This window comes from Prionailurus bengalensis, chromosome B2 (genome assembly GCF_016509475.1).
Source record: "Prionailurus bengalensis isolate Pbe53 chromosome B2, Fcat_Pben_1.1_paternal_pri, whole genome shotgun sequence".
Lineage (NCBI taxonomy): Eukaryota > Metazoa > Chordata > Mammalia > Carnivora > Felidae > Prionailurus > Prionailurus bengalensis.
This window is the reverse complement of record NC_057349.1, coordinates 109181750-109208168: the sequence shown is the minus strand read 5'-3', so window position 1 is coordinate 109208168 and position 26419 is coordinate 109181750. Positions and strand designations below refer to the sequence as shown.

General features: G+C 35.2%; 1 protein-coding gene across 2 annotated transcripts in view; it reads left to right on the top strand.

Annotated features, from left to right (window-relative positions):
• The window catches only part of TBC1D32 (TBC1 domain family member 32), a 213040-nt gene that overhangs the window by 104738 nt on the left and 81883 nt on the right, over nt 1-26419 (top strand). For both annotated transcript variants that reach the window (XM_043592221.1, XM_043592222.1), the window contains exon 23: nt 6112-6200. In XM_043592221.1, coding sequence (XP_043448156.1) covers nt 6112-6200 — 89 coding nt within the window. The remainder of the gene's footprint in view (nt 1-6111; nt 6201-26419) is intronic.

The window sequence follows — 26419 nt, the reverse complement described above, 5'->3', positions numbered from 1 at the left end:
ATCTACTGGTGGTCACTTGGGTTCTTTAAGTTTTTGTCATTGTAAGTTATGCCTCAATTAATAGCTTGGCTTATATTTATTATATTTACCAGTATGCCTATGTATATATATATTTTTTCGTTGCTGCATAACAAATCGCTACCAACTTGGCACATTAAAACTACCCATTTATGAGCTCATGGTTTTGCATGTCAGAAGTCTAGCACTGTGTGCCTGGGTTTTCTGCTGAGAGTATTATAAACCTGAAATCAAGGTGTTGGCCAGATTAAGTGCTCATCTGGAGGCCCTGGGAGAAAAATTCAATTCCAAATTAATTCTGGGGAGAGGGAAGTTTCTTAGGTTTTAGGACTGAAGTGCCTGGTTTCCTGCTGGCACTTGGAGCGCCAGGTATTGTTCCTGGAGCTTTGTACTGTGGCCCCCTTCCTATTTCAACTGTGAACAACCTCCCTGGTGGGAAATTCCTCTCCTGCTTTGAGTCTCTTTGACTTTGTTTTCTGTGACCAGCCTGAGAAAATTCTTTGCTTATAAATGGCTCCTGTGATAATATCAGGGCCACTCTGTTAATCTTTTTTTTTTTTTTTTTTTTTTGAGAGAGAATGCATGAGTGGTAGAGGGAGAGAGAGAAAATCTTAAGCAGGCTTCACTGAGCCCAACTCAAGCCTTGATCTCACAACCCTGACCTGAGCTGAAATTGAGTTGGATGCTTAACTGACTGAGCCACCTAGGTGCCCTGATAATCTCCTATTTTAAAATCAATTAAGGACTTCTGCAAAAATCTCTTCACAGCAATACATGCGTTAGGTTTAAGAATCTCGGGGCCGTCTTAAATTCTGCCTATTTTAGTATCATTGGGCTAGATTTCTAGAAGTGGGATCATTGGGTTGAAAGGTAAGTTCATTTGTAATTTTGGTATGTATCACTAGATTTCCATCCATAGAGAATAATCCTCTGCTTTCCCATCAATGAGATACTGTAGTGACTGTTTTCTAGCAGCTTCATTAAGAAGTTTATATGATCAGACATTCAGATATTTGTCTGACAAGAGAAAAGTATTAGTATATGTTTTTCTCATGAACAGAACATTTTTTCATATGCTTAATGGCCATTGACTTCTTCTCATTGGTCTTTCAATTTGTTTTTACTATTTTCCTATTTGTGTTCTCTTTCTTAGTTTTAAGGAATTCATTATATTTTGGGATGTTAGGCCTTAACTTCTCACGATTTCATATCAATTATCTACCAAAATTCTAGGCCCTACAAACAACTTTCAAGTTGTACTTTAGTAAATTAAAGGTCAATGACACAAAATACTCTTTCCCTCTAACACATACAATCTTTGATTGCTTTTCAGTTCCTATCACTTAATTTGCAGTTAAATAAATGATGTATTAGGTGGGACCCCTTTGGTTATTGAGAAACTCAGTTTGAATTAGTTTTAGCAGAAGAGGAAATTTATTGACTCACAATTTTCCAGATCTAAACAATATCTGCAGCTTGTGTGGTTGCAAGGTGAGAGATAGCTGGGAAACAAAGATCCCAGTACAAGTGACAGGAGTAATCCATATTACTAATTATAGTTCCCTTAACATAACTGAGGAGTGTAAACAATGAATTAACCCAAGGAAGAACTTGCTAATTGTCGGAGCTGACTAAAGTGGGGTGGACTGCCTTGGGATTCTGTGAGTTCCTCATCCTGAGTTGTTCTTGGTGGAAGTAATGTAAATCGGATCCAAGGACCTTTGGATGGTTGTAGTACATGATCTTTCAGCTCTTTTTTCCATGATAAGAATATGTTTGCAGTACTTGGCATAATGCTTTGCACAGAGTAGATGTGCAGTATATGCTAAATAAAATACTTGTGGACTTCATTATGCCACAGTACAAAAAACAAAACAAAACACAGGGACAAGTAGAAATAGAACTTTGAATGTAGTCAGGTCCACATCTGTCTGTCTATGTCCACTTGCCCTGTTACCGCCCACTATCTTGGTTTTATTGAAAGCTGTACATAGTGTAGTGGTTAAAAGATTGCATTCTGAAGCCAGACTGCCTGGATTAGATTACCAGTTCTGCCTCTTATAAGCCATGTCACTTCAGACAAGATAAATTTTAGTTTTCTGTTAAAAGTGGGCAGTAAACATTCCTATCCCAAGGTTGTTGTGAGAAGTAAATGAAATATAAAAGTTTAAATCACTGCTTGGCATATAAAAAAACGCTATATAATTGTCTGCTGTAATTATCGTTAGTGCTTTCTTCTCCAGATGGTGTTCTCTGTTGGAGAGTACATGGGACTACCTGTCACTCTGTGCTGACATCTTCACCATCTCCCCTTGTCCTTGTTTCCTAAGGCTGCCATAACAAATTCCACACACTGTGTGGCTGAAAACAACAGAAATTTATTCTGTTACAGTTAGAGTCCAGGTGTTATAGGGCCACATTCCCGCCAAAGACTCCAGGGGGAGAATCCTTCTCTGCCTCTTCTAGCTTCTGGTTCCAGGCATTTCATGTCTTATTACCACATAACTCCAGTTTCTGCCTCCATCTTCACAGGGCTTTCTCCTTTCTCTGCCTTAAATTTCCCTTTGTCTTTTTCTTATAGGGATGTTTTTAACAGTCTTAAGGCCTATTTGGGTTAATCTAGGATGATTTTAGAATTGTTAATTATTTATGAAAACACTTTTTCCAAATAGGGAACAGTCATAAGTTATTCCTTGTTTTTCTACTCTTGGATTAGGATATGGATGTATTGTTTGTTGGAGTCACAGTTTAGCTCAGTATGACACCAAACAGGAGAGTGGCCTTTTCCTCTACCTCCCTGCTATAGATTGAATGTATACCCCCAAAATTTGTGTTTTGAAACTTAATCCCCAATGTGATATTTGGAAGTGGGCCTTTCGGAGGTGATTAGTGCCTTAAAAAAAAAAAAAAAGACTCCAGGGAAATTGCTCATCCCTTCTGCCATGTGAGGGCAAAGTGAAAAGAGGACTGTGAACTAGAAAGTGGATCCTTGCCAGGAAAAAAAATCTTCTGGTGCCTTGATTTTTGGACTTCTCAGCATCCAGAACTATAAGAAGTAAAATTTCTGTTGTTTATAAACCACCCAGCCTATGGTACTCTGTTATAGTAGCCAGAATGTACTGAGACCTGTCTGAGTTGAAAAATCCCAAGGAAGAACCTTACAGGTTGAGTTTTGTTGATGGATGTGCCTGGGCTAACCAGTCACAAGCCACTTCTAATGGTGCAGGTGCAGAAATACTGACATTTTGATCGACCTACCCCACACCTTTTTTTTTTTTTTAATTTTATATAGAGAAAGCAGGGGAAGAGCAGAGGAGAGCAGAGAGAATCTTAAGCAGTCTCCATGCTCAGTGCAGAGCTGGATGCAGGGCTTGATCCCATAACCCTGGGATCATGACTGACTGAGCCACCCGGGTGCCCCCTCCTCTTCTTTCACTTATCTCTTTCTGAAGTAAAAAGGGTCAGATAACACAAACATGGCCATTGGGACACATGTAAACAGCAGGCAAACATGTATGTATTTATGTGAATGGATATTCCTTTGTTTTTCTACTCTTGGTCTCAGTTTGTCCTATTGAACTTATTCTCCAGCTGGACAGTATCCTTTAAAGAGTTTCAGACTTGTTTTCCTTTTTCTTTTTTTCTTTTTCTTCTTCTTTTTTTCTTCTGTGTGTGTGTGTGTGTGTGTGTGTGTGTGAGTGTGAGTATGAGAGAGAGAGAGTCCAAAGTGTTACTTGCATTGGCTCTTTGTTGGGAAGCTGCCGCTTGATTTAGAAAACTGATTGCCTTATTGACACACGTTGCAGAGCTTAGAAACTGAAGTTCTCCATAAGGCAGGCTTCTCAGGAGTTTAATTTTCTTCCCTAAGTGGTGATCCATCAATGTAATCCTCTTTAAAGAACAAATTATTTACCGTAACATTTGTTCTCTGAAAATGCATTATCGTTGATAGATCACTGCAATCTACTCTTCCATTAGCTTGCTGATAATACATTCTCTATCTCTTTTATTCTTAAAATATCTAGTACTTAAGATTTGAAACTACAACTTTATATAGAGTCCCGGAGTATCACTGGCTGTCAAAGTCTTAGTGAGCTTAGTGTTCAGATGATTGGACAAATTTCGGTCACCTATGCTAGTATCCTACTAATGAAGAGAAATCAATAGTAATCCTTCCAGAAGCTTCTATGCATAGAACAGACTGGCAGATTCTCTTCTCTTAGGTAAGAGAAAGCCAGTGATACGTAATTCTAGATTAATCTGTGAAGACTATAATAAAAACAGTGATAATCATTTCTTAAATTATTTTAAACAGTAAAAATATAGGAACACATAGCAAACAAGTTTCTCCATAGGTACACTACAGAGACTACTTAATAGTATCCAGGTGGCTGAGAAGTCAAGGAGAACTCCATGGCTCCATCACCGTAGCTAAACAAGACTGTCAGAGAAGAAATTAGGAAAAAGGAGAGAGTGGGCAAATTATTGAAAATCTGAATATGAAGCTGGGAATATGAATGAGTTACTTAGCTCATGTTCTGTCATGTTTGAAACTAGGAACGCCCAACTAAGAAGCAGACAAAATCACAGATTTTAAGATAGTAATCTTTTTATTCTTGTTAGGCAGCTGATTTAATATTTGCTGATTGTAAACTCTTGTGCTAGTATTTACACATTTTTACTAGATATCTGTAGAATGGTAATAAATGCATTCCTGAGTGTTATGTATAAACCTTTACTGTACAAGTTGACACTAAATCCAGTTTTTACTCTGTTTCAATTAGTATTTTTCAAATGTTATTTTCAGAGATTCATTACTTCCTCATCCTTGCAAAGTCATTTCCATGCCTCTTATTTGATGTTATGACATTTGCACTATCATCCACATAGACCTCAGTCAATATTGCATCACTTTACTCCCTAGCAAAACCTTCCTTTTATCTTACTGGTCGTGGAAATGTCTTCAGTTTGAACATACTGGAGGGTGGCAAGTTTCTTGGTCAGGAAAATGAACAATGAGAGAGACAAGTACTTATTTATGAATACATTTTTTTTAAATTTTTTTTTTAATTTATTTTTGCGAGAGAGACACAAAGCATGAGCATGGGAAGGGCAGAAAGAGAAGGAGACACAGAATCCGAAGCAGGCTCCAGGCTCTGAGCTGTCCGCACAAAGCCCGACACGGGGCTGAAACCCACGAACTGGGAGATCATGACCTGAGCCAAAGTCAGACACTTAACTGACTGAATCACCCAGGTGCCCCTATGAATACATTTCTTAGGCCTAAACCCAAAGATCTACACAAAGCAGAGCATTATAAAAAGAAAGACTTTTAGGGAGTGCTCAAAACTGTGCACATTGTAGGCTTACATTGTCAGTGCTTGAGATGGCGGGTGGCACCTGGCTCATCTGATTCTCTCAGCACTTGCATCGTGATTTTAAGCCTGTCTATACATCGTAACAACTTGGGAATCTTTTAAAAGGATATGAATGCCAGAATCTTAACTCCCAAGGATAGTGACTTGCTGGGGTAGAGCCTGGGCATTATTTATATATGTATATTTATATATAATTTTTTTTTTTTTTACAGTTCTCTAAGTGCTTCCACTATTCAACGAGGGTTGGAAACCACTGATTTACACGTGGAGAGACTATCAACAAAATCTCAGATAGCTACTAGATAAAACTAGCAGCCCACTGTTCATGCTTCACATGAAATCTTGTAGATTTCATATTTGGTTTTCAGACTAGTTTACATTTTCAGCAGTGTAATCAGTATTTAGCTGGCTGCATAAGTTGCTCACAGATTAGCAGAATGGGGTATAAACTAGTAATTCTCCACTTTGGGTAAACATTAGATGACTCATTTCGAGAGCTTTGACAGATCTTAATGTCTAGACACACCCAGATCAATTAATTCAGAATCTCTAGAGGTGAGACTTGGGCATTTAATAACTTTTTTTTTTCTACCTAGGTGATCAAATGTAAAGCCAAGTTTGAGAACCAAAGATCTAAATAAATATTTGTTGATTTGTTTTTTTTTTTTTAAATGACTTGTCCAGCATATTCTCACTCCAAGTGTTTCTTTTTCAGGATATTATAGATAGACTTATACTTTTGAATTCAGAAGCGAAGATTCGTTCTTTATTCAACTATGAACAGTCACACATCTTTGGTCTAAGGTAAGGTGCTAAATTTTACCTGAGATACATTTTCTTTTCTTCTTTTTTTTAAATTTGTTTTTATTTGGTGAAATAGAGAGTGCAAGCATGAGAGAGGGAGGGAGGGGCAGAGAGAGAAAGAGAGAAAGAATCCCAAGCAGGCTCTACACTGTCAGCACAGAGCCTGATGCGGGGCTTGATCACAAACAGATCTGAGCCAAAACTAAGGGTGGGACATTTAACTGACTGAGCCACCCTGACGCCCCTTGAGATATATTTTCTATCTTGCAGAACAGTCAAGCATATATTCTATATACTTCCAAAAAATACTTAAAATAAGCTAATTTTAAGGATGTCTAAAAGTAATTTGTAACGTCATAGATAAAATAAATACAGCTATTAGGTTTTTATATTATGGCTTTTGGCTATGTTTAGGTTCTGTGTTATTACCATGTCTTTTGTTCAATTTACGTTACAAACACCTCTTTAAAAAGAGGCATTTTGCAGACTTTTCAGTTTACTCAGGGGTCAACTGGGGCTTCCCTGGGATTGTATTTGATGGCATTCCTTCCATAATAGAGACTTGAAAAGAAGCTTGAAAATACATGATTTATCTTGAGGCTCAAATTTTGCTCCTTGATGTTAACCATTTCTCCTTAACTTCAGTTTCCCGAGGTTTAAATCTTTCTGGTACACGTTTTTGGTCATATATAGACCTTTAATTTGTTTTCCTATCTATAAATTACCACTTTTAAAAACAGCTTTATTTAAGGCATTTTCTATTTTCAGAGGTTTGTGATTTTTTTTTCCCCTACTAGCAAAGTCACTTTTTTAGACAACAGGGAGGGATCAGTGAGAATGATCTACCTAAGAAATAAAGCAATTAGAATTTTCTAAAATTAGAATTTCTGATGGTAGTGTGTGTGTATATATATACATGTATATAATATAATACATACTCAAATTGGTTTTTTTTACCATTAATAGCTGTGCTTCATTTTTGGACTTTTTAGTTTAAAGAAGGTAGAAAAAACTGTAACTATTATAGTTCTTTGAATGGTGTGTCCTTCATCTCAAGATGTATTTTCACATTAAATTTTAACTTTTCATGTATAGTATCAGATATAACATATAGCAAGCAGTGATGAAGAATACTAAGAAAAATCTATTCAGTAGAACCTCCTTTTGCATTGCAGGTGTATTTCTGAGTTTTGTAATTATAGAATATAGATTCTGGCCTCTTGTTACTGATACAGTGAGTGAATGTTTTCTTTCCTGTTTTTTTTTTTATGTATAAAGAATAGTATTTTTCTTAGAGTTCTTGTTTAAAAACAAAATGATTTTTAAGTCCTGTAAAAAGCAATCCAAGAAGTAACATGCTCCTGGGAATAAAATGTTAATTTGCATAGTGTGTGTTTTCTTCAAATGGAGTACAATAACCAAATGGAGTCATTTTGTTCTACATGAGAAACTTTGTCATTGCATTGTTGATCGTGTACTAGAGTTTTGTAGCGTGGTGGTTAGGTTAGCAACATGGCCTCTGGAGTCAGACTGTCTGCTCTTTGCTAGTTGTGTGAGGTGGGATCTCAGTTACCCATCAGTAAAATGAAGGAAAATTATATTCTTTTCCTCAGAGAGTTATTACGATAATTACATAAGAAAAATTAAAAGGACTTACTACAGTTCTTGGCATGTAGCAAGCACTACAAAAATGTTAGTAGTGAATGTAGTAGCAGTAGTACTTCAAGTGTGTCCTTACTTGTGCTTGTTTTCTAGGAGTTTTGTGTTTTATTGGGAGGTTAATTTTGTCTTCATGTTTTCAGTAGCCCAGTAGTCTTCTACATGCTGCCAAGTAATTTACTGTTTACAACATCAGCATTAAGACAAAGAAAATGACCAAATCACTTTCCTGAGGAAAATGTTGTATTTTATTTTTTGTGCTTGTTAACAGTTCTTCGACAATATATTTGTTTCATTGTATTTCAGAGTTCATCCTCCTTATATTTGGTTGTATTTTTTTGACATTTTTTTAATGTTTATTTTTGAGAGAGAGAGAGAGAGAGAGAGAGAGAGAGAGAGAGAACATGAGTGGGGGAGGGACAGAGTGAGAGAGGGGCACAGAATCCGAAGCAGACTCCAGGCTCTGAGCGTTCAGCACAGAGCCCTATGCGAGACTCAACTCACAAGCCATGATCATGACCTGAACCGACTGAGCTACCTAGGCGCCCCTATTTGGTTATATTTTTAAGTCCTACTTTTGAAGTTACATAATTTCTTCTACTAATTTCAGTTTAGCGTTGGTCAGTGTGATTCAATAGTGATAATTTAGATAATAGCTTTGTACTATATAAATCTCATGTTTCTGTGTGTTTTTTGGATTCTTACCTGTATCATTTTCTTTACTTTCTACAGTGATTTTGTTTCCAGTTGTACAACTTTATTGTACTGTTCCCTTTAATAGATCATCTCATTAACATATTTGCCTTCTACCTTTAGCGTTGCTTGTTCCATTCATCTTTCCCCTCTGAAAAAGGGTAAGTTTCATACACTTTCTGTAGGTGTGCCACAGCACTTAGATGAGGCTAATATATGGCTTAGTGGCACATGGATTTTCACTTTTCAGTAGCATCACATTCAATGTAAATTTCTGAATTTTTATTTGCCAAGATCCTACAAATCTTATGTTTTAAATGACTAATATATGAGAAGGCTGCTCCTTTGATTAACCCTCCTCCTTTCTTTGTTTCCACTTCTAGCCTATCCTTTTCTAATTTTGGTATCTGGGTGCAGACATGCCTTCACATGCTTCATCTTATAATGAAACACACTCAAAAAGAAATTTCCCTTGACCTAACATCTGTGAAGTCACTGTCCTGTTTCTCTTTCTCTCACCATATAGCAAGACATCTGTGTAAACTGTCCCCACTTGATTACCTCTCTTTATTCCTCAGCCCACTTAGATTTGACATTGACTCTGTAACTCTGTCAGAATTGCACATCTTTCTCAAGTTGCTTGTAGCTTCTATGCTGATGAATGTAATGGATTTTTCTCTTTTGAATTATCTTATAACTATCAGCATTTGATATAGTGGACCATTTCTTTCTGTGTGTAAGTTCTCTTTGCTTCCGTGACACTCCTATGGCTGCTCTTTTTTCTCTTCTGCATTCTGTAAGCATCACTGAAATTTGCAATACTCAGGACTTTGTTGTGGGTGCACTTTTTTCTTCTCTGTTCTGCCCCGAGTTCATCTACTTATATACAGTATCCACCTACCTATGTCGGTAGGTGCCCCACAATTTATAGGCCTAGTCTAAACCATTATTTGGAGCTATCAGACTCAAATATACAACTCTTTTAACATCTCAATTCATACATTTCTCAGATGTTAGTAACTTAACATTTCTAAGACTGAACTCTTGGATCTCCTCCCACAAAAACAAACAAAACAAAATAAATCTCCTGTTTCCATCTCATTAAGTGGCCCACCCGTCTATTCAGTTGGTCACTCTTGAAAGTCATCTTCACTGTTTTCCTTTGCTTTTTCAAACAATGATTTATCTTTATTATAGAGAGATTAACTGATTCAGGAGACTAAATTATAATAAAGTGAAATTCTTCCTAACTCTGAAAGCAACATTATTTTTAAAAATTTTAATTCCAGTGGAGGTAACATATAGTATTATATTAGTTTCAGGTGTACAATATAGCGATTCAGCAATTCCATACATTACTCTGTTCATTCATACATTACTTTTAATCCTCCTGCAGCTATCTGAAAGTAGCATTGAGGAAAATTATTCTAGACATCTTTCTGTGCATGTACAGACAGAAGAATAGATATATGGAGATATCTTTTATAAAAATAGAATCATAATATAGTTTCCATTTTAAATTCTAACTGAATTTTATAGAAAAGAAAAACTAGTGAGACAGAAGAAATTGCTGAATTTCAAATAACTGATTTTTCACTCCAGGGGTTGTTATTTCCCCAGAGATTCCTCTGAGGTTAAGGAGAAGAGATGATGTAAAACTTTTCAAGTGGTTTGAACATTATATTTCACTTTTAGACAGTATTGACTCTCGCCTATGAACTAGGAGGACAGTAATGCTCTCATTGGCCTCCCACCTCCCCTGTCTCCACCTGTTAGGAGGATGTTCTTCTCCTGCCATTTTCTAACCTGCCTTTCTGAGTCAGCGACCTTATTTTCTTCTCTACCCAGTAGGGAGAGGAAACTAACCTAGGTTTCTTGGTGTAGTGACATGAGATATGCAGTACTATTTTAATATGACTGCAGATTAATATTTATAATTAGTTAGTTTACTCTTCTCCACTTCATTTACTCAGTCAATATTTATTGAGTGCTTATTATGCTCTATGCTAGATGTAGGGGATGTAATGAGTAAATAAGATGTGGTGCTCATTCTTTTTAACTTTACCACCTAATGAGGAATCAGATATTGAGATAATTAAGCAAAATGTGAGGTAATTAATGCAGAAAAGAAACACATCCTTATAAAGCTCCCCACCTTCCCATTTTAAATATCTGGCAGTTCCAGACTCCTTTATGTGGCTTTCAGGGAGCTCCATAATGTATCTATACCTTTCCTATGTACATTATTTTCCAACTTTCCTCATAATGCTGAGTAGGTTAGACTTCTTATCTCCCTCAAGCCCAGTGTATTGGCTGTATACCTATTTTTCTGCGTCTTGAATATTGCTTTCACTTTTGTTGTCTTATAAAATTTTGACTCCTCCTTCAAGGCAGAGCTTGCTTTATGAATCATTTCCTCTATGGCTTCCTATAGTACACTTTCATCTTGTCTTTTTTCTGCACGTTCTTTGCCTTTATGGTAATTCTCACAAATTTATTTCTCCCCCTGACTAAAACTTAAACTTCCTGAGGGAATATTTTCTTTGACTTTCATGTCCACCACATAGGTAGGTACTTTTTGGTTATTTCATGACATTTATTTGCTAAATCTGTTTGGGGGGGGTATTTAAGAAAGCTGTACATTTATTGAAAATTTTGGGTGCAAATTATTTTCTTAAACATTGTTTTTTATGTACAATTAAGGCACCTTGGAGTTCTTATCGTCTATAATTTATTTTTCCAGAGTTGAGGCTTAGTTGAGGTTATAATTGACATATATTAGTTTCAGGTTATAACATGCTTCATTATTTGTATGTGTTGTGAAATGGTCACCACATAAGTCTAGTTAAAACTTATCGCCATACATAGTTATGGAATTATTTTTCTTCTGATTACAACTTTCAAGATTTACTCTTCACAACTTTTAAGTATGCGGTTCTGTATTAACTGTAATCACCATGCTATACATTACATCTCCATGGCTTATTTTATAACTGAAAGTTTGTTTTTGACTCTCTTTATATATTTCCCCCCACTTCCCGCTCCCCACCTCTGGCAATTACCAGTTGGTTCTCTGTATTTGAGTTTGGTTGTTTTGGGATTCCACATGTAAGTGAGAACATACAGTATTTCTTTTCTCTGTCTGACTTATTTCACTTAGTGTAATTCCCTCAAATTTCATCCATGTTGTTGCAGATGGTAAGATTTCATTTTCTTATGACTAATATTCTATTGCGTATATACTACATTTTCTTCAGCCATTTGTCCATTGGTAGCCCTTTAGGTTGTTTGCATATCTTGGCTATTGTACATAATCCTGCAATGAATATGGGGGTGCATAAATATAAAATTAGTGTTTTTGTTTTCAGATAAATACCCAGAAATGGAATTCTTAGATTATAAGGTAGTTCTATTTTAAAATTCTCTAGGAACCTCCATACTGTTTTCCCAAGTAGCTGGACCTGTTTACATTCCCCCCAACAATTCAGCCATTCTGACAGGTGTCAGCCATTCTTAACCGTCTTGACTTAGAGGAATGTTATGCTCATGCCTAAAATATTTTATTTTATTATAAAAACTGTATCTCATGGAGAAAGAATTATATCATTCAGTGTCAATAGTTTTCTTTATATGAAACCCCAAGTTAAGTTTTAATTAGGCGATAGAATTGCACATTTTTAACAACTAAATCTTATATAGTAATTCTTCATTAAGTATACACATTAAAATTTAATATGGTTAAAGAGATGTTAATATAGTTCTCCTAAAACTTATTCCTCCTTTATTTGAAACTCTAATGTGGCCTATTGTTAGTTTTCTTTAAAAAAAGCAAAAGAAAAAAATAACCAAACTGAGAAATCTGTATTTATAGAACAGACTTTAAAATTTATCACTTGCTGTTTGTTATTTTACATTTATCCCCCGACAGTAAATTGTATACGCAGTACAACAGTTTTATGCATGATCATCTTCTATGACAAAAAAATCTGACCTATAAGATGACATGAAGACAAAAAAAAATAGTTTTAAGTTTAGAACCAGTGTGGTTATTTTAACAGACATAGACAAGTGTTAATAGTCTATCACAACAAATCACAAAATTATTTATTCCCCGTGACCCAGATGCTAACTAGCTTTAAATCTGATTGACATTACTAATAAGTAATTTTAGAATTATCTCTTGCAATCTTTACTTAATATCATAAATTAGAATGTAATATGACTACAAAACGATCCACATTTTGGATTTTGTATACACATGTACTTGCACACATACAGTATTTAGTTTTAGGTTTATTTGAAGAAAACTGATAATCTATTAGAATTAAAGACCTCCATAATGGATTCAAATTCTTATTTAATCAAAGAATTCCCATTTGTATAGAATAACTAGAAAATAATGAAAACAAAACCATACTTGTTAGTCTTCCTCTTAGAGATAATTACCATTAACCTCTCATGCCAATATTTTTCATTTGTTAGCTGGATATGTTTTTTGTAAATAGCTTTATTGCTTTAATACAATAAAGCCTTTTTTACTTAATTTTAAATTATTTCATACCTTTAAATGTTCATATATGCACAATTTTAAAAGATTGAATAATCTAATACATCAATGAGTTCCAATTTTCTCTGTTTAGACATGTAGGTTATTTTTTAAAAATTATACGTTTTTATAAGTATCTCTATGCCCATAATTATCTTTACAACAAATCCTTCAAAATAGACTTGCTATGTTAAAGAGTAGGCACATATTCGAATCCTCTGTATTTCTGTCTTCCCTCTTTTCATGACTCCTTTTACTTTATCTCTCTGTGCCATTTTATATTCCACCCACTAGCAACACTTTTTCCTATCATTTACTTGTTCATTCAGAAAATATTTATTGAATTCCTAGTGAGTGCTGTACTGCTATGAATGGTCTTTCTTGGGAATTCTGTAACTTTGTTCTCTTTTTATTTCTGGATTCCTTTTTGTCCTTTGTATTTGATGATTCTTTTTCCTCTTCCTCTAGTTACCTTTTCAGTTGGATTCTCTTCTAGTATGTCTTCAGTACTTTTACCTCTTTTTCTGTTCGGTGGCTTCAACAATCCGTTCTGTACTGACTATAGCCCTATATCTATGTATCAATCTTGAAGCTTTCCCTTCATGGTATATCCGATTTTATTGAACATTTGGCTCTGCATATCTGCAAGGTCAGCAAACTCGGTAAATCCAAAAACTATATTCTGAACTTTACAGAAGTCCAAACCAACCTCTAGCTTCAGGGGATCCCAGAGCATTTTCTGAAACAGATATGAATTTGGTACTCAGAGCGAGTGAGTAGAATCTCTACAGCCTCAGCTTACCTAGTTTTATTGGCAGACTGACTCTAACTCCCCCTTTCTCCTCTCCAGATATGGTTGTATACACATCAGAAACTTTAATCTCCAGATTTGGAGGTATGGTTGTGTGTATAATCCATGTCCCTTTCTTGGTTTTGATCAACAGGCAGGGAATTGAACATTACATTTCTGCTAGCTAGTTTTTATGTGCTGATCAGAAGGAGATCTTTTGTGTTGGATTTTTGTACTGTTTGTGCTTATCTTGACCAATGCATTTGATTACAGAGTTAATGACTAACTTATGGAATTTATCATGATGCATACATGCAAGTATTCAGAATGTTGGTAGAAATGAAATGTGTTGATTGAATGTATTCAAGGAAGAAATAATAGGGAAAAAGTGGCAGGGTAGAGAGAAAAGGCTTATGACTTCAGGCATGAGGTAAACAAAGAGCATGTTTCGAATTTCTTCAAGCAGAGATGGTAGCTAAGGCTAAACTTCACAGAACTATCTAGGTATGCTGGACAAGTGCTCACCTGCTCACATTTATGATATATTTGAAAGTAACTTACAAAGTATGTGGTAATTAAGAACAGAGAATTATTCGTGTGGTCAGATTTGATTTCGGTTATTAGCAGACACCTGGGGGATCTGCCATATTCAAGATAAATTCCAAAACAAGTGAAGGGATTAGTCCCAAATTTCAGATATTGCTTTATTCCTTCAAATAGTTCAAATAAACATTCACATTAAAGAAACACCAATTTTTCACTTCCAGAAATGGACTAAAATTCAGAGATGGCTGGATTTTTAAAATAAATTTTTATATCCCATGTATTAGAGACACATTCTTCTAAACTTATAAATATTATAATGTTACTTTTGGTATCACCTTGCTTCAAGTGCCACAATCTCTTTAAATTCTAAAAATCAGAAAAAAATTTAAAATTTTAAAAACTAAAATTTTTTTGTAACTTATTTTCCGTCTGCACCTAATCTTACCTGAAATTATGTGAGACTCTCTAGTCTTTATTTAGCCTGCCTAATTTGAGTATCAGTCTTTTGCTGAAAAAGTATTAATATGCTTGATTATGAAGTGTTATTCCAGATTCTGTGTATAATGTATTTTGTTGCTAAATCCATAAAAATTCTAGATTCTTGGCCCTAAGATTTATAGATAAGGAATTATAGACCTTTACATCATGAACTTGCAATTTTCAAATCACATATGGGTAGGGGAAGGAGGTAGGGGTGAAGACAAAGAGAAATATATATTGTGTGTGATATTTCAAAATACAGTTTTGCAGGGATATAAAATGCCCATTTCTACACTAGATTGGGAGGCTTCTTTGCATCTGAGATGAAACAATGTATCTTGTTGATAGTTGGGCCTAAGATTCAGCTTCAGAGCTCTTAGCATCCTGGCTCACATAGGGTATAGTGGGCTATCCTCAGGTCAGGATTGACAAGGAACCTCACAGAAGGCTTACAGCAGGTTAGTGTGAGCTGATGCACATCATTCCTGACCACACTGATAACAGGAACAATCTGGCCAGAGACGAGTCTTTTTATTATAACTAGGTTATGCTAGTTATATTTATTAGTGAAGATTCACAGATATATTGATGTCTCTTGGACAGCATCTATACTTGATGCATCTGTGTATAGTGTTGTAGTGATAAATTGGATGTCTGTAAATTATTTGGCTTAATAGAATCAAACATGTTAACACTTTTTTTTTTTACCAATGCATAAAAAGCCCTTACTTAGTATGCTTATATTTTATAATGTGTATAAAATATATAACTATTATAAAACTTATAGGACCAATTAAAATTAATATTATCAATATGCATATAAGAATACATTGTTATCTATTGAATGCAGTGACCAATTCAATTTTTTTTTTTTTAGCTTTTTTAAGTTTATTTTGAGCAAGAAAATGAGAAATAGTACACATGTGCTAGCAGGGAAGAGGTAGAGAGGGAGGGAGGGAGGAAGAGAGGGAGAGAGAGACTATCCCAATATCTATACTGGCAGCACAGAGCCCAGTGTGGGGCTCAAACTCACAAACCATGAGATCATGACCTGAGCTGAAATCAAGAGTTGGAAACTTAACTGACCAAGCCACCCACGTGCTCCAATTTGATTCTTAATGTTTAGCACAAAATCTTGCAAATCTTAGGAGTCTGGTGACCTGGTTGATAATCCTTGCTCTTAAATTCTGAGTATACTTTGTATACTTTGATTTTTTTTCTCCCTCCCTTCAGAAGATTCTAGTTTTGAGGTCCATAATGCAAGCTTTCTATTGTTAAGCCTGAATCCTTTTCCCAGGACGAATTTTGTTTCAGGTTTTTATGTAAGCCAGCTAAACTCATTTGTGTTGTCAAATTGGCATTTAAGTCTTTTTTTCATAACTTCTTTACCCACAACATTTTTCTGTATGAAAAAATTAAATCATAGGGACTTTCATTACATTAGAGATAAAATTTGATAAGGTAAAAAGATCTGAAAAAAAATAATTTAGAGGTTAGAACACAAATGTATTTGTATTTGTTTTTGTTTTATCTATTTGAACAAAAGGAAAGGGCTGAGCAAAGGTCCAGATTTTGTGTGGCTTAAAGTTTACTTTACCCTTCCAGCACAGAATCTGTATTTATCTTCTTTGGCAAAGCAGCTGAAGAAGATATTTGTTCATGGTCTATGAACAAATGGTCACATGGTCTATGTGACATCTACCAAATATTTTTAATTTATTTTTATTAAAGTAATAAAGATATATTGTTTAAAAAGCCAAATAGGATGGGAAATCATTTAAGAATGAAGAGTAATCCTCTGCCCATTCTTCTCTACACCCAAGTCCCTGTCTTCAGAGGCTGCCACCTTCAATTCCTTGAATTGGTATTTTTGGTATTCACCTCCAGATATTTTTTTAAAAAAATGTTTGTTTACTTATTTTGAGAGAGAATCCCCAGCAGGCTTTGTGGTGTCAGCGCGAGCCCAATGTGGAACTCGATCCCATGAACTGTGAGTCAAGTGTTGGACACTTAGCCAACTGAGCCACCCAGGTGCCCATCACCTCCAGATTTTTAAGTAACATATTTATATTATGTTTTGATTTTTAAATTTTAGATTTTATCTTGTCATTAGAGATTTTAGAAGCTTAGGATTTAGATGTCCTCTGCTTTCCCTCTCCCTGCTGTGTAGTTTTATCACAAACTTGATTAAGTCGCTATTAAAAGATGACATTTTTACATCTATATAAATATTTCTTTGCGAGCCAAGTAGTATACTATGACTATATTTCACTTTTCCTAGTATTTTATTTCTCCTGAAGTTAATAATTGCATGGTTTCATTTGCTTCATTTTTTACATATCTACTAATATATCCCTAGACTATCATTAAAAAGATACTGCTGCCACTGCATAGCATAGCAGTTAAGTAGGGCTCATTATGTCCTCGGTACTGATATTGGCTTCACATTTAAACACTTAATTTCGGGGCGCCTGGGTGGCGCAGTCGGTTAAGCGTCCCACTTCAGCCAGGTCACGATCTCGCGGTCCGTGAGTTTGAGCCCCGCGTCGGGCTCTGGGCTAATGGCTCAGAGCCTGGAGCCTGTTTCCGATTCTGTGTCTCCCTCTCTCTCTGCCCCTCCCCCGTTCATGCTCTGTCTCTGTCTCAAAAATAAATAAACGTTGAAAAAAAAATTAAAAAAAAAACAAAAAACACTTAATTTCATAACAACCCTGTGAAGTACGTACCCTTGTCTCCTACAAATGACTCCACTGAGCTATAGAAAAGTGAAGCCATTTGCTTAAGGTGACACAGCTAGTAATTAGTGAAGCTGGTATTTGAACCCAGATAGTCTTGTTCCAGAGAATGTAATACCTGACCCATACGTTGCACTGCTTTAAAACGTAAATGCCAAGATGCCTTAATATCATTCTTTCCAATTATGTTTTTATAGTCTCAAGGCTTTCATGTTCTTGAGGGCAGGAGCCATTTCCTATTCATAGTTGTGAAAACATATAATAAGCTAAAGTATACATACTTTACAGGCATAGATACAGGTAATATATTAGCTTTTTTCCTTGTATCACATCTCTTTGTTTAATTTTGTCCTGGAGGATCTTTTGACCCTATGTGTCAGTCTTCTGGGATTTCCCTTCATCATTCTGGGAATTGCTTTTGTCTCTTTTCTGAGTTGGATCCTCTTTTACCTAGGATCAAATTTCTTATTTCTTGGTTTACTTCTTCTTTCTGATGGAGGTGCTTTCTTAGTAAGAAATGATGGTTTGGAAGTTTTTCAAGACTTCTAAGGGATGGAAACTTTCATAATATAATGGGGAGTTACAAAACATAATATAACTTGGGGAGTTACTTTTTCTTTAATATAGAAGGAGATATGGCTTTAGATACTGATTTATAAACTTATGGAACATACCTAATGGTTGTGCTGGATGGTCAGGGACTCAGAGAAAATTAAAAAAAAAAAAATTGAAGGATTGGTTTAAGAAGTTTGGTAGAAGAGGTGTATAAATGGTCTTCTGAGATTATACCCAGACTGAGATAATATTTTTGACTCATGTTAATGACCTTGAAGGGGATCTCTCCTTCTGTAAAGGAGGAAAAATAATCCTTTTGTTGATAGGTCAGTCTCTTTCCTTGGCTACCCTAGTGCTTACTCAAATGGCCTATGAACCCAGTGGCCATGAGGGCAGAGGCTAAGGATTATGTTCATCAAATGAGAATATTTATTTAACAAATAAAACATGGATTGACTCCAAAATTATAGGAGCCCTTGTGTAAATCTTATATTTCCCCTTGCCAGAAACTTGGTATAATATCTCATCAGCCATTAAGACTTCGACCAACATTTAATCTGCTGGACTAAAGGCTCACATGGTACATTTTCTTGATTTGGAGTATCCTGGGTTTTAGATCTTATTCTAGCCTTTAGGTCACACAAAGTTGGTAGTTAAGGGTTACTTGATAAGTAGTTCAGAGCAGCACATCCATAGGTATTGCTTCCAGAATTCAAAAAGGCTAAAATTGTGCATAATGTTACTTTCTTGGTAGTAAATAGTATAAGATTTAGTAATACACATGTGATATCTTGACATTCTAGGCCACTGGTACTGAAACCTCCTTGAGATGGCAAACCTCTCAATTTATATGGATCTATCATTCTCTGCCACACTTATTTTCCACTAAAATATCTAGAGTACCAGCTATTTCTTCCCTCCGAGGCAGGTCTGTTTAACATTGTATCAGTAGAGTAGTTTTTCATGATAACCTGAGGGATGGTAGGACAATCAAAGGGATCTTGGACTAAGTTTTGATGAAATTATACAGTTACATTACTACTGTCCATGTCAGTGAAAGCAGACTGCTTCTGGTGTTAACATTGGCCAAATCAGCATCAAATCATTTGTATAGGGTTTGTTAATTGACTGTTGTAAAGAGACTTTATCTTGATGTCTTTTGTTACATATAAAGAACAAACACTAAGGCTTAGGGAAACACAAGAACATTGGGCAGATTGAGCAGTGCTTCCAATTTCTGATGTATATGGGAAGGTTGTTGCACAGGCTCACAGCCAGTGTTTAGTATTTCAGAGAGTTTTGATATCAACAATAAAAACATGGTTGGCTTTCCACTGTTATGAAAAGACTGGGAAAACCCTGAGACTCTCCATCAATATTTTTTTGTTTTTTTCCCCCAAATACAGTGTATGAATTGTGGCCATTTTATTTGAGTAATGTATTTTAGAGATGTCTATTTCTTTTTTTTTTTTTTTAATTTTTTTTTTCAACGTTTATTTATTTTTGGGACAGAGAGAGACAGGGCATGAACGGGGGAGGGACAGAGAGAGAGGGACACACAGGATCGGAAACAGGCTCCAGGCTCTGAGCCATCAGCCCAGAGCCCGACGCGGGGCTCGAACTCCCAGACCGCGAGATGGTGACCTGGCTGAAGTCGGACGCTTAACCGACTGCGCCACCCAGGCGCCCCGAGATGTCTATTTCTTCACAGAAAATTTAATTCACTTGTTAGGTCTTCTCTTGTGGCAATATGATTTCTCTGGATTATTTGTCTAGAGATGATGCTTATGTGTGTAGCATTAAATGTCTAATAGAGATAAGGATTTAGCCTTCAGTAGCTGAGAAACCTGGATTATGGGATGTCAGGTTATTGGATGTCATCAAAACCTGGCTCAAATGAGGCAATAGAGTTGGCTCACTATCACCACAGGCATCCAAATGCTTTCAGAGTTAAAGGTGCCTGGATCCCTCCCCACTTTAGTCATTTGTCATGCCTCCAAAAGCTTTGCTGTGGACAAACTCTTTTGTATCTTCACCACCTTCAAATAGCAGCCCCATATCCCCTAGGGTGCTAGACTGTTTGGGCTCATGGGAGCCATAAGACTATAATAGCATGGGTAAAATTGTTTAGCATTGCATGAAATCAGGGTTAAAAGAATAGCTAAGATCTTTGACTACTGTCTGTCTTATGATGTATGGAAAGTTATTTCAATAAAAATAACCTAAAAATGCCTAACCTAAGAAGGGTTGGGTCTGGGGTAGGTAGAGTCCATCTACTTCTCACTGTATGCTGAGAGAGACGGATGTGTATATAAATACACACACTGTTCTGAAATTTGCCTGTATAACTTACTGTTGATATTTTTACATAAACCTACTTTAAATTATTTAAATATTTTTTCTCTGTTCATAAAAAAAAACTGAAAATATGCCACTAAATTTTTATCCAGTTTACCTATAAATTTGAATTTACCTTGGCTAATTGTTGACTTTCTTCGGAATACTTCTGGACATAACCAGCTTGTTTTATATGTGAAATAAACAGATTATTTTTTTTTTATAACTCAGGAAATTGGGGTTGGGGCCAACAAAAAATTAAACTTGACAGTTTGTTGTTTATAAACCTACTCATATTTACATCTTGAGACATGTTTTTATGGTCATTTTTGTAGGTTAGTGGATATAAAATAATTTGTACACTTCTATTCACTTTGTAAACCTACCCTTAATATGAAGATTAGGCTAAAATAAAAAGTCTTAGGCTTTTCTTCCCACGTTTAGTCTGACTGCTAGTTCATATACATATGCTGGTATAATTAATAAGCCATTAAGATCTGTTTATTAGATGATTACATAATTGAGTAGTAAATGGTATTAGTTGCTATTGAGTCTTACAACAATCTTTGTGCATAATTATTACAGTTTGCATTTCTTATTAGTGTTCTGGATTTGTTTATTTGTTCCATACATGTTTATACTTCTTATGGATGTAATGACTTTTCTCATTACCCACCTAGCATAACACTTAAAAGTTTTACAAAATATTAAAATATAAATATTGCATAAAATATAAACCTATAACTTAACAAATTATTGTAAAATAAATATCCACATAATTCCCATTGAGTAAATAAAGAGAAGTTATTAGCACTATTCATTTTGTTTGATCCTGAGTCCCTCCATTCCCCCTAATGGTAACCAATATTCTGACTTTTATGGCTAAATTTACTTTGTTGGTTTACTTTATATTTTTTTCTACATAGGCAAGTATTCCTAAACAATATATTTTAATTTTGCTGCTTTTGGAACTTTATATTAATGGTAGCATAAACTGTATATTCTATCATGTCTGACCTTTTCTGTGTAGCATTGTTTCTGAGATTAATGTTGCATGTATTTCAGTTAATTTATTTTCATTGCTGCATAATCCATTGCATGAATATATTGTGTTTTGTTTATATATTATGCTATTGGTGGACATTTGGGTTATTTCCAGTTTTCCACTTTGGGCTATTATAAACAACTCTATTACACGTGAAATGTCAGCCACATATTTATTTGTATACATGCATGCATAATTTTTCATTGTTTTGCAAAACAGGTATCTGGATATGTAAAGGTCTGTTTCTGAATTTGTGATTCTGTTCAATTGGATTTTTGTTCATCTTGTACAAGTATCACAGTGTTTTAATTAGTATAGCTTTGTAATAAATTATAATAACTGATAGAGCAATTCTGTCCACTTTATTCTTTTTCAAAAAATATCTTCGCTACTTTTAGTTTTATTTTCTTTCTTTTTATAGTCAGTCTGTCACACAAAGCAGCTCATTGTGATTTTAATTATCATTGGAGTGAATCTATAGATCAATAATTAGTTAATTGACATCTTTATAATATTGAGTTTTCCAGTCTGTCAACATGGTATATATCTCTATTTAGTTTAAGTGTTCTTTAATTAGTCTCATTAAAATGTATTCTTTCCAAAGAGGTCTTCTATATCTTTTGTGAATTTAATATCTGTAGCCTAATGTTATGTTCCCCAGTATGTACTATAGTATGTGACAGTATCAGTCTGTGGTAAAGAACATGGACTCTGGAACACATTGCCAGAGTGATCTTAGGCAAGACTTTTAACCTCTCTGTGCTTTTGTTTCCTCATATGTGGAATGGAGTCAGTGATAAACTTCCTCACAGAGTTGTGAGACTAAATATGTTATACCTCTCCCAAATTTAGAAGATGGTAAGCATCTGATAAAGAGTCTATTAGATTTAATGTATTTACAAATTATTCATTCATTTCATAATTCTGTTAAATTTTAGGTTATTAGTGGAAGTGTTTTGTTGAACTCTTATAAAAAGCTTAAATTTTTATTAAATTATTGCATAATTTACATTTAAACTAACTTCATAACTGAATTGAATACACATCTGTATAATATTTAATTTGTAATCTAGATAGTTACTGTGTCTAAAATTGTTCACGTTCTTTAGCTCTCTGCATATATGGGTCCTGTGCATTTCTTATTGGTATCTTTTATGTTCTACTTTTTTTTTTTTTTTGGCTATTGTTAACACAATTTTCTTTTCCATGGTAATGTTTTAATTGGTTATTACTGGTAAGTTATATGTAAATTATTTTTAGTTTTTTTGTTACTGGTCACCCTACATAATTCTCGTATTCATATACCTCATATATTCACACACATACACACATAATTTTTTTCCTCTTGTTTTTATTTTTTTGTTGTTTTTTTTTGGTTTTTTTGTTTTTTTGTTTTTTGAGAGGGAAAGAGTGGAGTGAGCAAGAGGCAGAGAGAGAGAATCTCAGGAGGGGCAGAAAGAGAGAGCCTCTTGTTTCTAGTTGTTTTTGATATATCAACCAAATGGTACATCATACTTTTAGTTGGTTAGATATAAATCTTGGGAGTTTTTTTCTATTTGTCTATAATGTATTACCACAAACTCTGTGGCTTGAAACTACACACATTCATTATCCCAGTTTCTGTCTAGGTACTAGGATACCTAGCTGGGTCCTCTGTCCACAGTCTCATAATCAAGGTGTCAGCTGGGTCTGTGTCTCATGTGAGCTCAATTAGGGAAGATTCTGTTTCCAAACTCACACAGATTGTCGGTGGAATTTAGTTTCTCTTGGTCTTAGGACCGAGGGCCTTGTTTTCTTGCTGCCTAGAGGCTTCTGCAGGTTGTCCTTCAAAGGCTGTCTTCAACTCCTGGAGGCTACATGGTGGTACGTGGTTTTCCCCAGCATGGCTGCTTGCTTCTTCAAAGCCAGCTGAGGAGAGAGACTCCAACAAGAAAGGGATAGAGTCTTACATAATATAATCATATAATCACATCTGTTCTCTCACCTTTAACACTCTCTGATTAGAGGCCAGTCATTGGTCCTGCCTACATTCAAGGGGATCACTCCAGGGCATGAGTACCGGGAAGGTGGGGATCTTGGGGACCACTCCAAGAGTGTTCATCCCAGAGCTATTCTTCTGATCAATAGATTCTTTACTGAAAAAACCCTGTTTTAAGCCACTATCTTATCTAAATTATTGCTGTAGTTTTTTTAAAACTGGTATATCTGTGTCACTGCCTAATTTCAGCCTATTTTGTATACAACCAGAGTGATCCCATTAAAACACAAATCAGATCATGTCAATTCTTTACTCACAGGGTTTCTTTCTCTTATCAGGATGAAACCTTACTACACTGTTCTCAAAAGAAAAATTTGGAGCTCTTAACAATGGTCTTGCAGAGTCCTATATGATCTGGATGCCTAGTATTTATTAATTTGACCTCATCTCCTTATACTTCTCTCTTGTTTATTCCACTTCAGCTATATTGACCACCTCATTCTTGAACCATGCCAGACATGCGCTCACCTTAGGTCGTTTGCTCAAGCTGTACGTTTTGCCTGGAACCCTCTTCCTCCAGGTAGCTCCATGGCTTGCTTCCTCATTTCTTACAGGTCTTTACTGAAGTGTTTCACCTTCTTGGTGAGGTCTTTCCTAACCACCTTGTTTAAAATCGCGTATAGTTATCCATCCCTATCACCCGCTTATTAAATCTCTTTGTTCACTTATCTGCTTTAGTTATATCCGTGCTGTGTTTTGTTTAACTTTTTATTTTGTTTATTGTCTTCCCCTCATGTAACATTTTGCTTTCCATAAGGACTGGGAGTTTTGTGCACTTGTGTTCAGTGATGTACCCTAGGCACTTCAAATAACAAGTTGGCACTTAGGTATTCAACCACTGTTTCTTAAAATTAAGTAAATTGAATTTTATGTCATGGAGGAGTGGTTTCCAAATAAACAGTTTTATTGTCTTCTTTCAGATGGTTTTATCATTTTTTTTTTTTTTTACATTTGGCTTAAACTCCTAGAACAATGTTAAATAATATTAGGCAATTTTGCCTTCCTCATGACCTTAATGGGAATGCATTTCCTGTTTATGCTTTTAGCTCTTGCACTGAGATAAATCTGTTTTTTAAATCAAATTAAAGAAGTAACCTTTCTTTAATTTACTTAGAATTTTTTGGAGGGCAGGGAATAGAGAGTGGATGTTGAATCTTAAGTAGCTTTTAAGCATCTGGTTATATGGTTCTTTTCTATTACATATTGATGTTATGAATTACATCAGGAGATGTTTTAATATTAAACTGTCCTTTTCTTCCTGGAATGAACTGTACTTGGTCATAGTATGCTATTGTTTTAATTTATTGCTGGGCCAAATTTGCTAAGCTTTACATTATTGCTAGTACTTGTAAGACCTTAAAAAGGATACATCACTTGTTAAAGTTTCTATTTACTCATTCTGTACTGAGGAGAATCCTGTCTGGTGTGTATTTGCTTTCAGAGTTGCTCTAGTTCACCATGGATCATCTCGTTGTACATCCAGATCCTATGGACCCCTTCTTTCAAACATAAACCAGAGGACATTGAGGGTCAGTTTCATTTCCTGTTCACTGATTAGTAGCTGAGAGAAAGCGTAAAGGTCTCTGTGTCGCCCTCCACCTTCATAACTTAAAGCCTTATAACTTAGTTGATCCTTCCAATTTTTTAACAAAATATATAGAGATATCCTTGATATCTCTTTCTTCTCCACATATTCAGTCCATCAGGAAATTCTCTCTTCTCTTGATGTAATTATAAATTCCTTTACATAATTGAGTCTGTATCTGGATTTTCTTTTTTTTAATTCATATGTCATTACTGCACTTTTAAAATTTCTACAGCTTTGTAATGTGTTCTGATGTTAGACCTCTTCCTAGTGTTATTCCATTGTTCTGCTGGCATTGAATGTTGCTGTGGAAAGTCTGAGACCAGTTTGACTGTCTACACAACACCCGGCCTCACACCCACACGCCTTCTTACAGTGACTTGATCTTTTTTCCTGGATACCCCAATGGTTCTTTCTCTATAAATCTAATAGCTTTACTAGACTCTGTCACCCTGTTGACTTCTCTGGTTCAGTTTGCCCTGGGACATGTTTTATACTTATATTCTTAGATTCATGGCTTCTTTTGTCTCAGAAAGAATCTCTTGACTAATATCTTTAAAGATGTGTTCTGCCAGGTTCTCTTTTCTTATCACGAAATTGATCATTTAAACTCTTTATTTCTATTATATTTTCCACACTCTTAAGTCTTCCTGTGTGTGTTTCTTCTGTCTCCAATTGTGCTTTAATTTTTATAAGTTTTATTCTTTTTCTTTTCTCAGCTTTGCTAGTTTGTATTTTAAATTCTGTGGGGTTTTTTGTTTTGTTTTGTTCTTTTTGTTTTTTGTTTGTTTTGCTGTTTCTTTCCTGTGCTTGTACAGCTCTACTTTGTGCACAGAGTTTATTGGAGACCATTGCTTTTATTAAACTTTTTTTATATTAAGAGGTAATTGACCTATAACACTTTAAAATTGAGATATAACTGACATTATATAAGTTGTACAATGTATTCTGATACATTTATACAACTTAATTCATGGAAAATCATTTGGTCATAGTTTTCAAGTCTTTAATGCCTAGAGGCTTAAGTGCCTCTGTGTGTGTGTGTGTGTGTGTGTGTGTGTGTGTGTGTGTGTATTTGTATGTGTCATCTGTTCATCCTGTTATTTTCCTCTTCTTTCTTGGAGCATCTTTGTGTATATCTTATGGTATTTCTTTTTGGAGAGATGTGAATTATTTCATTATCAGCTGTTTGTAGGAGGCTCATGTTGAT